The 14,631-nt window shown below is 47.2% G+C and overlaps 1 protein-coding gene across 1 annotated transcript; it reads right to left on the bottom strand.

Moving 5' to 3' along the window:
• Nucleotides 1–18: 18 nt before the first annotated feature.
• On the bottom strand, nt 19–12,663 carry smc2 (structural maintenance of chromosomes 2). Its single transcript, XM_036136858.1, has 25 exons — nt 12,362–12,663; nt 12,120–12,269; nt 10,452–10,574; nt 10,324–10,362; nt 10,134–10,244; nt 9,978–10,022; nt 9,631–9,864; nt 9,401–9,550; nt 9,084–9,317; nt 8,840–8,999; nt 8,636–8,753; nt 7,327–7,465; nt 7,121–7,240; nt 6,824–7,028; nt 5,849–5,984; nt 4,448–4,572; nt 4,155–4,348; nt 3,807–3,950; nt 3,430–3,504; nt 3,181–3,300; nt 2,852–3,052; nt 2,563–2,679; nt 2,093–2,253; nt 1,852–1,999; nt 19–404 (listed from the first exon to the last, which is right to left on the bottom strand). The coding sequence occupies exons 1-25, from the start codon at nt 12,527–12,529 to the stop codon at nt 219–221; spliced, it is 3,603 nt and encodes a 1,200-aa protein (XP_035992751.1). The 5' UTR covers nt 12,530–12,663; the 3' UTR covers nt 19–218.
• Between the last annotated feature and the right edge of the window lie 1,968 nt (nt 12,664–14,631).

Genomic DNA, 14,631 nt, shown 5'->3' with positions numbered 1-14,631 from the left:
ACAAATGAAAAGAAGCAATGGCGGGTTACTTGCTTTATTTACAAAAACACATATAGATCCATCAGCTTGATTTAAAAGAAAGGAACATGAAAAAGCACAGGACAGGATGAGAAACATTAAGATGCTATTTCTATAAAAGGACAAACAAAGCAGTTACTGTCCACGTAGGGAAAGTTGCTAACATTTTATAGGAAACGGGTGAAAGATGGCGGCGGCCATTAGCTGATGAGCTGCCTGTTCCTCTTGTCCTTCTGACGGGCCTTGTCCGTGGCTTTGAGGGGAACGGCGGCCTCGCTCTGGCTGAGTGCCGTCCGCGACACCGTGGACATGCCGTCGACGAACTTGGTCTTGAACAGGACGTTGGCGTTGGCGAACATCCCGTCTTTGAGGGACACCACCACGAACTGGAGGGGAGAAGGTTAAAAGAGAAGAGAGCTGGGTGTTTGTGATCACTAACCAAGTTAAATGAAACCCTGCTCAGGTGACAAACTGAGGGGGGGGGGCTTCCAGGGGTCTGAATACTTTAGCGAGAGGCAAGGCAGATTTATTAGAGCACATTTCAGTACAGAGACAATGCAAAGTGCTTTACATGATTAAAATATAGGAAAATAAAACAATAAAAAGGAGGAACAAAATAGAACATGGGAGAATAGAAGCTAAAAGCAAACAAAAACAGATTACAAACTTAAACTAATGATGTTTTAGTAAAACAGTTTAACTAGAACAGTTGAAGGCAATCAATCCTAAACAAATGTGTTTTTAATCTTGATTTAAAAGAACTCAGGCTTTCAGCCCTTTTACAGTTTTCTGGAAGTTTGTTCCAGATAAGTGGAGCATAGGAACTAAATGCTGCTTCTCCATGTTTGGTTCTGGTTCTAGGTATGCAGAGAAGGCTGGAGCCAGAAGACCTGAGTGGTCTGGAGGGTTGATGCACTGATAAATCTGTAATGTATTTAGGTGCTAAGCCATTTAGGGATTTATAGACTGACAGAAGTATTTTAAAGTAGGGCTGAATGATTTTGGAAAATAATCTAATTGCGTTTTTTTTTTCTTAATATTGCGATTTAATACGATTTTTTTCCAGTTTAATTTATCATGTCTTTTTAAACATATACAAACAACAAATCAATTTGTTTCCTCGCTGTGCAGATTAGTTGCCAATAGACCCACAGCATCTAAACTCAGAGCAGAAATGATTGCGTTCTGACTACGATTTATTTCAACCAAAATTGCAATTTTGACTTTTCTCTGCGTTAACCACAAGCAACAAAAATGACCTCTAAATAAAGATGTTTGTAAACAAAAACTATTTAAAACAAGAACTTTTAATTTTTCTATTAATCAGAATATTGTTCAAGAGAACAGCTTTTAGTTGATTTGGACATCAATCCTTGTTGAACATAAAGTGCAACCAACAAGCAAGTCTATGTATTAAACTGATTGACCTGTACTTAATGCTATGTATGATTATATAAACTCTAAAACAAGTAATAAAATTAAATTATCTCACTGCTGCAACTGTCTTCCCTTCCATGTGGAGGCAAACCTACTTTAAACATTTTACCAACACCTAATGGACGTGTCTAATTCCCTAATTGTTACATACTCTATTTGGAAATTGCGTTTTTTCAAATCGCGATTATATTGAAAATGCGATTAATTGTTCAGCCCTATTTTAAAGTCTATTCTCTGAGAAACAGGGAGCCAGTGTAAGGACTTTAGAACTGGGGTGATGTTCTCTACTTTCTTAGTCTTAGTGAGGACACGGGCAGCAGCGTTCTGGATCAGCTGCAGCTGTCTGATCCACTTTTTAGGCAGACCTGTGAAAACAGGCGTCGTGTTTCCACCTACCTGAGAGTGCGTGAAGTGTCTGCGCAGCATCTGTCCGATGTTCTGCGTGTGCGACAGGTCCAGAGCGGCGTCCACCTCATCCAGGATGTAGATGGGAGCGGGTTTGAAGAGCAGCATGGCCAGAATGAGAGACAAAGCCACGAGGGACCTGGTGCAGAAAGAGGGACGTCACCTTTAAAGCCAGTTATCCACACAGGCGGGTTAAAAACAACAAAAGCAGCCGTGTATAGGGCTCAGCGACCTCTGCCCGCCGCTGAGTTCAGAGAGGTTCTCCTTCCAGGTGTCGCCCAAAGCCACTTTGAACTCCAGGCCGTCCAGGACGCCACATCCCTGGGGAGGAGCCAGCTTGGCTGTGGCTCCGGGCAGCAGGGTGGAGAAAATGGAGCCGAAGTCCTTGTTTACCTGCAGAGGAAGGTAAAAAACAAAACTAAATAAAAACAGGTGTGAAACTGAACAGGCAGCAGCAGCACACGCTCTGAGAAGATTTTTTTCCTTCCACTCAACTTTCCATTACAGTCCTTGGCCACAGCTCTGCCTCTCTCCTATATTACCTGTAAGTCTCCAACCATTACCTCACCGTTTATTTAAAATGACATTTTCAAACATACCCGCCTGGTTTCTTAACATTCAAAAACTTTAATATCAAAACTGATCCGTTGGGTGGCGAGCGAATTTAAAAACTGTGACCCTGGTGTGGAACAACGAGCCGACCTTCTGCCACGCCACGTTGAGAGCCTCGTTCTTCTTCTGGTCCAGCTCCGTGATGGTCTGCAGGATCTTCGCCTTGTCGTTCTCCACGATCCTCTTCTTCTTCATCAGGTCGTTGTACTGCAAGATTATACAGGGAGGAGGCGTTAGAAAATGTGGACGAGGGAGCGAAGGAAGCAAGGAAAGAAGGAAAGGAAGCAACAAAATAGAGAAGGAAGGGCAGAAATGATGCATTTAGACACATTAGTCCTGGAAAACCAACTTTCGGGCTCCTCCTCCTCCTCCTCCTCACCCTTTCCTCCGCCTCGTTGAGCATGTTCATGGCCCTCTTGTTGATGACCCTCTCCAGCTTGCCCGTGGTCTCCTCCAGCTTCTTCAGGCGCTTGCCGGCCTCGCGGGGGTTGTTCGTCTTGAAGTCGTAGGACGTGTTGGGCTTGCCGAAGAACTGCCGCTCCGAGTGGATCCAGTCGTGTTCCTCCAGCATCCGGGCCACCTGGGGGGGGGAGGTGGAAAGAAAATGTAAAACCAAAAAAGAAGATCCCACTATAAAACATCGTGCAGCCTCCGGGTGGGGGATGCTGCTTGGAGGCGGAGCGGACGGAGGTCAGAGGTCGCGCGCACCTTGTCGGCGGCCTCCTGGCTCTCTTTGTGGTGCTTGCTGATGTTGTGCTCCAGCTCCCTGATCTTCAGCTGCGTTTTGTGGTTGTTCTCCCTGATCTTGTTCACCTCCGTGCTTTTTTCCTGCAGCGTTCAGAGAGAGAGAGAGAGCGAGTGAGAGAGGCAACCGGACAGACAGGTCACGAGGGATTGCTGTCGCCGCGACGACTCGTGAAGAGGAAGCCGAAAACAACCGAGAGACGCTTCGGTCACCTTGAACTGATGGTCGTGGGCCACGATCACCTCCTTCTGCTTGGTCACCTCCTCCTCTGCTTCACGCAGCGCCTCCTGCGGGAACAAGGCAGCGAACGTTTAGGAGCAGCTCAGCTTCACAGCCGCAAACGTCGACGAGGAGTTGCCCCACGGGAAAGGCAACCAACATGGAGGTTCTCTGTTTATTTATTTTTTTATATCTGAAAGACGTGAATTATATTTCACCCCCTTTACTCTGATACCCCTGAAGAAAACCGCTCGCCTCTGGATGTTAAACAGACGTTCTATAAGCAGAAGTCCTAACCTGAACGCTGCAGTAGAGGAGCTACACAAAGATGCTGCCTGCCGTTTAAATCGGCCCCTCCAGTGTACGTCACCTTGTTCTGGGACACGGTGCAGGCCATGTCGTCGATCTGCTCCTGGATGGCCTTCATGGCCTCGTCTACGGCCTGGATCTGCTGCTCGTAGCCAGCCTGCTCCTTCTGCAGCTCCTCCAGCTCCAGGGCCACCGTGTCGGACTCCTGAAGGCAGAATCAAGATCAGGAGGAGCAACATCTGGACCACATACTCTTCCATACTCAACTTCCCAGAGTTCTCAGTTGTTGTTATTGTTTTTTTATAAACGACTTTATCTTTTAGGCTGCTTCTTACAAATGTTTAAATCGTGGAGCTGTAAAACGGAGGAGTGAGGGTGCGTGGAGGCGGGTCCTCCGGCTCGGCCTCACCTGCTGCTTCTGCTTCAGCTTCTTGTTGAAGGCGTCCGCTTTGGCCTTGGCCGCGTTCAGCCGCTCCTGGGCTCCCTTCAGCTCCTTCTCCCGCTCCGCCTTGGCGTTTTTCATCTTGCTCTCCAGCACCTTGCATTTCTCCTCGGCCCGCTTCTGCACCTCCTTGGTGACGCGCAGCGTCTCCTCGCTCTCCGCTGATTGGCCGGACAAAAAGGGGAGACGGGCGTCACGCACACGGCGGGCACAAAGCGGAGCGTTTTACCTGGAGACGACGGCGTGCGCTGCACTCTGACCTATGGCCTTGCGCAGACCCTCCAGCTCCTCCTGCTGGTAGTAGAAGGAGCTCTGCTGCACTTTGACCTGCAGGATGCGCTCCTCCTCCACCTTCAGGTCGTACTGCTGCTTCAGCTGCCGGTACCTGAACAGGCGGAATGAGAAAGTAGGTCAGCTGCTGCGCACCGCCCGTCAGCTGGCTGAAAAAGGGCCGCTTCACCAACGGATATCTTTAATAAAGGACGTTTGCGTTTATGTTTAAGGTCACGGTGAACCCAACTAAAACCCAGGGGTCAGCGTGTGCACAACTTGGAGACAAATATGTTCTCCGTTAGGGCTGGACGATATATAATTGATTAATAGACGTATATTTATAATAAAAAAAAAAAGGATCAATACAAAGTTCAATATAACAATAGTTTTCCTTCCTTTTGCATTCTAGCCTATCATGTAAGTTAATACTAAAGTCATTACAGCCTCCCAGCCAATCACAGACTCAGGAACCTCTGTCACTAAGCTCCGCCCCCTTTAAAGAGTTCAGAGAGCAGGTGTTTTTTCTTTCTTTTTTTTAACTTGTAGTTTTGGTACCAAGTTTGTTGAATAAAGGGTTGAGTTTGAATTCAGTGTTTGCATGTTCTGTATCTAAAAATAGGTTGCTAAGCAACAGCATAAAATGGCCAGGGCTGCACTTAAAATATGTTTTGAATTTGTTGATAATTTATTGATATGCTTTTTTCCTCTTATATCGTCCAGCGCTACTCTGTGTGATTTACCGCTAAATGAAACCCAAATGCACCATTTGTTTTATTGTCCTGTGTATACGACTCTCAAAAATTAATCGTTTGGTTAAGTCCTTGAGGTTTACCCAGATTTGTTTTATATCAGTGATGAAGGCAAACTACAGGATTTAATTAATTATTATGCGTTTCAGTTAGCTCAGTGTTTCAAAAGCCTGGCATCATAAAAATGACGACACTTTATGTTTGAAGAGTAATGCTGTGCCTTTTTGAATACATTCGTGTCTTATAAGCTTTATAATGGCTGGGCACCTCTTACGGTGTATGGCACAAAACAAATAAATTATAGCCTGAGCAGGGTTTCCCTCGCCCCATTATAAGCCTGGCAGCCCATCAGGCCTATGACACGGTGGGTAAGCCGGGGAAACCCTGTTAGTGGCATGCCTAGCTAACTTAGGACATAGTCCCACTAATTATACAGTGAGTAGGAAATTACAAAACTCTTGGAAATGGCCTTGACAACGATCGCTATAGCTAGCAGGTCTCTCCTCCATTTTTCCCCCTCAAGTCCGTGTATGAAACGTAAAATCTGCTTTACCTAAAATACAACGGGATCATGTCAAAGTGCACTCCAAAGTAAGAGCATGTCAGATTCTGCGGGATTGTCCTATGAAAGCTGCTTACTTCTCGGCGGTCCCTTTGAGGCCGGCCAGCTGGCGCTCCACGTCCTGCAGCTGGGCCTCCTTCTCGCTCAGGCTGCTCTGGACGTCCTTCACCTCCTGCAGGCTCGACAGGATCGACGCCGACTGAGAGCGGGCACCTGGCGGAGAACACATGCCAGTTGCTTTCTAAGCGCTGGTGTGCGACTACAAAGCGGACGACTCCTTTAAAACAAACGCACCGATGGGAACTCTGTGAGCCGAGTCGGACGCCGATTTTTTAGCTCATTCGGATTTCTGTCATGGAACGCCGAGCAATGTGCTCGTTGCTTATTTATGTTAGCGCCCCCATCTCTGGAAACATCTTATATTAGCGCGGCTAGCATGAGGTCAGAAGTCTGGGCGAGCGTTTTCTAGAAAATGTAAATCCTGGCTGAGGTTTACTGAAAACCGCCATCTTGATACCAGGTGACTCAGGAGGACCCTCCTCCGCTCTGAGACTCAGCATCTCAGCCGCTAAAAACGTACGTCAGCTGTACGCCTGGCTAGAGTCCGTCAAACGGGCCTAACGCCTGACTCCTAAAATATTCTATCCTTTCAAATGTTCCGGTTAAGTTGATAGATGTGGCGTGACTTCGACTCCACATATTGTTCAACATTTCCTAATCCAGCATGCAGAATAACTTTGCCGACACCCTCAGCCTTCCTGTTATCACCCTAAAGTCTTGCTCTCTCTCACCGCCTCGCAGCCTGAATTAACTCGGCGGCTGGAGGAATATAACGATTACCCATTCAGCCGTGTTTTGTTCTCCTGTCGGCTATTAACGACGAGCTCACTGACGGGGAAAAGGTCGCGTCTGCAGCTCCGCACCGTCCGGTGGTTGACTGACGCCAATCGATCTGAAAATCGGTCCAGCTATGACTCGCTTTCTCTGTATGTCTCCGGTTCAGTTTCACAAAGTACTGCTAGCGGATGTATCCGTCCCCCGCCCCGCCTCACCTCCACTCAGAGTTCCCTGAGGGTCGAAGATGTCCCCTCCGAGCGTGACCGTCTTAATCATGACCTGCTTGTCGAACGCCACCCTTTTGGCGTTGTCCAGGGTGTCGCACACCAGGGTGGAGCCGAACACGTACTCCATGGCTTTCCGCACGTCGGCCTCGTAGCCCACCAGGGACAGGGCCGTGTGGACGTTCTCCTTTCCAACCTGACAGGGAAACGAGACGACGGACGGCGGTGAGGGGGCAGCGGAGCGTTTGTGACGGGGCGACCGGCTCCGGTACGAAGCAGCGCTCTCACCAGGCCCTTCGCCGTGTTGATCACTTTGTCGTTGAGCGTCTTGGCGGAGATCTTGTTCAGGGGGATGATGGTGTAGCGCCGCTGCAGCTCTCCCTTCTCCAGCAGCTTCTTGCCCGTCACCTAGGCGACAGCGCGCGGGCTCCGGTCAGAGTGTCTCCACGGCTTTCTGGCAGATCTTTGTCATCATGCAGGCCGCTCACACCTACCTCCGTGTCGACAACGATGTTGTACAGCCGGTTTCCGGCAACGACCTCCAGCGCGGTGGCGTAGGTGACGTCGCTGACCGTGATCAGGTTGGCCAGCAGCCCCTTCACCTTGCTGCGGTCCCACCCGGCCTCTGGATCCCTGCCGGCCGGAGAGACAAGCGATGCTCACGTTACTGAGTTAACACAGACCTGCATGTTCCAGCTGAAAACTTTTCTAGAGGAGCCAACACCAGAAATGTGATATTTAGGACCCTCTTAAGGTGTCTGAAAGCAGTAAAGGAGCATTTGTTGATTTTAAGGCACTTTTTAAGGCACTTCTACAGCTCCGTGATGTTAATTGTTTTGTTAAAGAATCCGATAACAGAGAATAGGATGCAAACTGGTTTGTTTCCAAGGTAGTTTTTTTTTTTTTCTTTTTATGTCTGGTGAGAAGTTAATCACAGATGCATAGAAGGAGGCGATCTGCGTGTTAATTCGGTTTTATTTTCCCACATCCACCATTTAACCATCTGCACTAAATGACAAATAGAGACAATTGAGCATTGGTCTGAATTAAGCAGAACATCGGCTCGGATCAACAGGATTCCTAAAAGTTTCCCTTTCAAATTCCAACACCGACTCTGGGTTTTCTAGATCAGGCTTTTGGGGATTGACGACCGAGTGCAAAATATTTCCACAGCTGCGTTCCTCTTCATTTTTAACAAACCCTTAAACCACACAGAACCGAAGCCGACGTCGGACTCTGCAGTGAGGTAAAGGGCTACTTCACTTTATCAGCTTTGGGATTTTAAGCCTTTATTCAAAAGCTTAATTTCATAGTCGATATTTATTTGGACATACTCCCTCTGACTGATAAAAGATCAAACTTGAACCTTTTTCCACCTAAATAAATAATAAAAAATATTATTTGTGTGTCTCCAAACTCAGGGCCAAAGAACTCAATCTTTTAAGCGGCCCAACAATTTACAGTGGTTGGGTGTGACCGTTGTTTGTTTTTGGTTTTTTTTAATGGGGGGGTTCTAATCAGTAAAGATTAGAAACCGGGTCAGTTTTGTACCCATGCACGAGTTATGAAGGAAGAACCGTAGCCGTGAGAAACGAGCTGCCTGGGAAGTTCTGACCAAGGCTAAGAGGGAGGAGAGTGTCCACCAGCAACAGAGGCGGTGCAGGTGGAAGCAACCACGATGGAGTCAGCATCAGATCCACTTAGTTTTTGTTTGAACTAGAACCCGGTTCTAAATGTGCTCTTTGTACCCCCTGAAACCCTGCGTGTTTGAGGTGCAGAAGTGAGAGAAGTGAGAGCCGTTACTTGTAGTCAAAGCGCAGGTTGGGGAAGCGGGACATGAGGCGCTCGTAGGTCCCTTTGAGCTGAGACACCTGTCTGGACAGATCCCGCCTCTGCTCCAGCAGCCTTTCCTCCTTCCCATCTGCCGAGAGAGAGAGAGAGAGAGAGACGGCCACGGTCAGCACACCGGAGGAGCCTGGGAGTTGTAGTTCGGAGGCTCGACACCACCTTCGTAGTTGAACTTGGCCAGCTCCGCCTGCAGCTTCTCCGTGGACTTCCTGACGGCCTGCAGGGCGTCCTGGTCCTTCTTGTAGCCGCTGTCCATCTTGGTCACCTCAGCCTGTTTGGACTTCAGCTCAGCCTGGGCGTGCTTCAGGGTCATTTGGGCCTGGACAGGAAGATTAATTAGTCTGACCGAATACGGGGACCCAAAGGCTTCTAACCAACAGGACCACAGTGGTTGTCCTCTCACCATCTTGGCCTCCGTCTCCGCCTTGCTCATGCTGTTCTTGCAGGCTATCATCTGGCCGGCGAGCGTCTCCGCCTCGCCGTCCTCGTTGGTGGACAGACCGGCCAGCACGGCCCGCAGGTGCTGCTCGGCGGCCTCCAGGGCGGCGCCGTCCTCCTGCCCCTCCTCCTGAACGGCCCGGAGCTGCTCGGCCAACTTGGACAGCTGCTTCTCCTTCACCTCCAGCGTCTTCTTGTCCTGAGGAGGAATCCGATCAGTCTGCGATCCCGTTTGCTCTTCTGAACAACCCGGTCAAACCCTGGGAACCTTAGCTCACGTACTTCTTCCATGCTCTTCACGAGCTCCTTTCGCTTCTTGGTCTCATCTTTGAGGTTCTGCTTCTTTATGTCCAGCTTGCTTTGGGCTTTGGCGTCCACCCGCTGGGCGTCGGCTAGAGTGGCCTCCAGGGTTTTCAGCACGCCGATCAGCTCCTTCAAACCAGGGATTTCACATCATGAAAATTACAACTAAGCGACCACTGAGACGCCACACAATAACTCTGTTATTGTACCTGGTCTCTTTTCTTCTCCAGCTCCTGGATCTGGGCGGAGAGCTCGTGGATTTTGTTCTCGTTCTCGGCCATGTTGGCTTGCATCTGGGCGATGTTGTCCTGCATCACCTTCAGGTTCTCCGCGGACTTCATCTTGGTCTCCTCGGCGCACACGAACAGCCAGGCCACATAGAGGCGAGACAGGTGCTGGATCTCACGCATCAGCTTCTGGTACTCCAGATAAGATGATCGCTCCTGGAGAGAGAGAGAGGGGAGGGTTGGCGAAGGTCAGCATGGACCACACCCCAGGGGGCAAGAAGTGGCCATATTTTCCCTCCTCTCCTTTTAAAAGTTATCGGTCAGCTTACTTCTTGCAGTTTCTGCATGGTTGGAGTGATTTCCTCATCCAGAATCTAGAACAGTTAAATACAAGAACAGGTTTGCTGCAGCACATTTCCCATTAAAACACTCATAAAAAGACACAGAAGTTGTTGTTTTTTTTTTCAAAGCCCTGGATCTCATACAGTCTGAATCTCCTTTAGTTTGGCTTCCTTCTTCTCGATGGTCTTCTGGGCGCCGAGCTTTTTACACTCGTACATCCTGGTGCCGGCCGCCTCCTCGATCATGGCGAGGATCTGGGGAGAAGAGAGTTTCTGTAGGTTCCAGATCTCAGCAGCTATTAGCGAGGCACTGTCTGACGCGTGGCGGCTTTACCTCCAGCGGCTTCATGTTCAGGACCTTGGTGATCCGCCCCTAAAGTGGTGCAAACATAAAAAGTTTGAAGGAAGCTCTTAAAAAAAACAACAACAACACACAAACAGGATTGTTAAGAAACAGCCAACCTGCATGATGAGGAAATGTGGGTTGTTAACGTTAAGACCGACTGAGCAGAACAGGTCCTGCACCCGGGTGTTGTTGGCGTTGACTCCATTGATGAGGTACTTGTTCCTGCCACCGATCACCACCTGTAAGGCAGAAAGGAGAAGGAAAAAAAAAAAGATTTAATTTGGACACCATGATTGAAAGAAAGAACCCAAATAAACCGTCATGTGTTTAATAACAGGTAGTCTCCAAAGACGGACATTATAGTAGATTTTATGTGGAGGTATCAGCGTAAAGGGGGATGAATATATATAAGATGAATTCTGCATATCGGTCTAAAAACTCTGTTTCCACTGTGAAGCATGCTTTTTTTTCTTCCTCCGCAGAGATGAGAAAAGGGTAAGCGTTAACAAAATGAGGGCAGCGTAAGACGGGGAAGTCTTAGAAGGCATCCTGACATAAGCATCAGCTCAGCGTGCACATAGTCCTTAGCAGCTAATGGACTCTTTGGGGTCAAAAGTAGCACACTGCAGTACATACATGAATGTCCGAACAGGAAGTCCCTGAGATATTGAAGCGTGTGAATACGCCTTTGCAAGTGAGAGACAGAGTAGACGATTCTCATCAGATGATAAAGCTGTGTAACCAGTAATGTGTTTGTAACATGTAACAGATTATTAACTGAAAGTAAGAAAGAAGCCGTTTTTAAGTCTGTTAGTTATCGCTGTATTGCTCCTGAATGGGTTCCCTGATGGAAGAGGGACAAACGGCGATCTGTGGCAGTACGTCTGACGCTTCTCTGGACTCATGCAGCACAGACTGAGTCTAGGTCCTGTAGACGGCATCCCACAATCCCCCGCGCTGTCCTCGCCGCCCGTCCTTCCTCTCCTGCACTGTGCAGCTCCCATACGACACCGTCACAGTGAGTCACCAGACGCTTTCTACTGTAGCTCTGTAGACGTTTTTTTAACAGCTTAGTGGAAAGTCCAGTCTGTTTCGATTTCCTGAGAAAGGAGAGCCTTGTTCATTGGGTGGGATGCGTTCACAGTCCAAGAGAGGTCATACATGTGCATGCATGCAAACATCCTGAATCTCCTCACAATGAAACATGGCGGTGGAAGAGAATCGCGCTACAGAGATGCTATTATTCTGCATAGAAGGAGAAGCTGGTCAGAGTTGATGGAAAAAAAATGGATATGGAGGTAAGATACTGGGCAATGCTCAAAAAGAAACCCACTATTGACTCGGGACGCCTGACTTTTTTTTAATTAAATCTAAATAAACAATTGTGAAATAAATTTTTTCATCCATATCACTATTATGTTCTGTTCACGTGTTAATAAAATTTAATGATATCGGCTTTTCCAGTACTGAGTTAACGCCATCAGCAGTTAACGCCATCACCTGCAGATGCCCGCCCACCGAGCAGCGAAAAGGGCAGAGCCTGAACGCAGCACCGGCGGAGCCTGAACGCAGCACCGGCGGAGCCTGAACGCAGCACCGGCGGAGCCTGAACGCAGCACTATCATCCCAGCCAGCCTGGCTTTGTTTTCAGCGTGGGTGTCAACAGAGTCTGATCATCAGAGCTACGGAGCTCTGATTAACTGCGACTTTAAAGTAAACCAGTGCGATGAAAACAAGCCGGAATCTGTGAAAAGGGAAGATGTAGAGCAGAGCCAGCTCCTCACCTGTCTGGTGACGGTGATTTCATCGTGGGTCTCAAACCCCAGAGGACTCTGGCTTTTGTTGGAGTTGTCAAACGTAATAGAAACAGTGGCTTTAGTGATGCCACCCTGTCCGTTTTTATACACCAGGTCCTGCAGGTTGGAGGCTCGCACCTTTAGTGAGAAACAAAACAACATTTTTTTTAAAAAGCGAACGTGTTGAATAACTTAATCATTTAACGCGGATATCTAAATAACTGTCGTACATGGCTGAGGTTGGAAATGCCCAGGACGAAGCAGATGGAGTCGAGGATGTTGGACTTTCCGCTGCCGTTCAGTCCTGTGATCGCGTTGAAGAGCGGATCGAAGCCGTTGATTTCCGTCCTCTGGGCGTAGGATTTAAATCCTTCGATGATGATAGACTTGATGTACATCTTTCTGCCCTCTCTCTCCGCAGATCCCGTAGGCTAGATCAAGATGAAGACGGACCGAGGCGTAAATATACGCAGGGACACGGCTGCAGTCCAGTGTTTTGCAACTGACAACCCCGTCTCTACTTAAATTTTGGCGGCAAGCAGGCGTGGACGAAAACTAGAGTTATGGGGCTTTCCTTTATGAGCCGGAAGAAAACAAGAAAAAAAAACATTTGTCTAGTTTAATGGTAATATGCCAAACATATACTGTATTAAAACTGGTAACTGATTTATTCTGAAATATTTAAATATGAAATACGAACAACACAGATGATTGTATATTCAGGCCCACCCGATGTATTTTTATCAGGCATAGTGTCTGACGGCTAAAACATGCGCTAGCGTACACAAAACACGTCCCCTCATTCGTGAGTTTGTTCGCCATATTGTGAGTGGCAAGTTCAACTGATGGAAACTAAAATAAGTTAGTTTGGTATATATATATATCAATAATATCTAAATATATATATACCAAACTATAGTTAGTTAGTTATAGTATATATATATATATATATATATATATATATATATATATATATATATATATATATATATATATATATATATATATATATATATATATATAATATTATATATGTATGTGCTCGGAATGAGGGATTGCTGCAACTCCAATACTGGAACTAAATAAATTAAGAACTATAAGCCAGTTTCTCAAAAAGTGATCAGTGACTATGCAGGGCTGCATGGTGGTGCAGATGGCAGCACCCTTGTCTTGCAGCAAGAAGCTCCTGTATCTTCCTGTGCGTGCATGGCTTCTTCTCCCACTGTCCAAAATAGGACTGTTAGGTGAACTGGTTTCTCCAAATTGCTCTTAGGTGTGTTGTTCTGTGTGTCTCTGTATTGATCTGTGATGGACTGGTGACCTGGCTAGAGTGTACCCCACCTCCTGCCCAATGTCTGGAGACCGTCATCAGCCTCTTAAAGGCATGTTCACACCTAAGGTGAAATTTCTGTGTGTGAAATTTCAAGCTCCTACACATAGATGTGCACACGCTGGCATGCAACGTGACACAAGAAAGATAAACAATGTTCAACTTTTGGTGGCGTCGCTTGGCACAACAGCTGCATTGTCAGCGCAAATTCTTTGCTAGAGAGAGGCAAAATGTCAAGCGACCAATGAAAGACGACCAACACAATAAAAATTGCCTTGTACGTGTTTGGTGTAAACACGAATGGGGGGGCTGCACTAATTGGCACAATTATTTAGGTTAATGCAATTTTTATTTATGAAGCACTTTTCAAAAGCAATACAGTGTGCTTTCAGTGAAGAAAAAAACATGAATGAAAATGCAAAAAAACACTAAATTTGTGCTTCACATAAAACAAGGTACAAACAACGGCAAGTATACACCTACAAAATACTCACAAACACAGTAAAGCTCGGCATACACAGTACGATTTTTTTTGCTCTTTTTTGGCCGATTCTTCAGTTGTGAGAGAACTTTTTGGATCAGGCCGAGTTTCAGCTTCATCGTGTGTCCTGCATCGTGTAGTATAGAGGGGGTAATGATGGACGATTAGCCTCTCATGACCACCTCCTGATCAGGAGTCGTATAGTCCGATTAAAATCAAACATGTTTGAAATTTAGTCAGCCCTGTGGTGATAGTGAGTGCGTCCGGCTGTTAAAGCAGAGCTACCAGCGTCTACAAGCAGATTTCCCCTAACTTTACGCACTGCGCATGCGCAAACAAGGAAATTCTTCTTTTCAGCCCAAAACATAGGAGCGGAGAGAGAAGCATGACGGTGGTACGTGTGACATGGAGTCAAACTACAGAGGAGCAACTCGTACAATTGCCAAGGCAGCGCGTTTCATTCTAGTGAGCCTCATATTTAACAATGAGCATCGACACTTCAGTCTTTTTCTTCTTCTACTGTTTACATTTGGCTTGTGGGTAGATGCGTCCGATAGGCGCCATCTCTGTACGGGGCTGAGTCCACATGTGTTTTTTTGACGTACAGTGTGAGTGGTCAGGTCGCATCAGAGCATCTGGTCGTACAGTGTAAGAACAGATATGGTGAGAAGTGAACTTTTAAACCCTGC

The sequence above is a fragment of the Fundulus heteroclitus genome, chromosome 5 (genome assembly GCF_011125445.2).
Source record: "Fundulus heteroclitus isolate FHET01 chromosome 5, MU-UCD_Fhet_4.1, whole genome shotgun sequence".
Classification (NCBI taxonomy): Eukaryota; Metazoa; Chordata; class Actinopteri; order Cyprinodontiformes; family Fundulidae; genus Fundulus; species Fundulus heteroclitus.
This window is presented reverse-complemented; position numbering and strand designations above follow the sequence as displayed.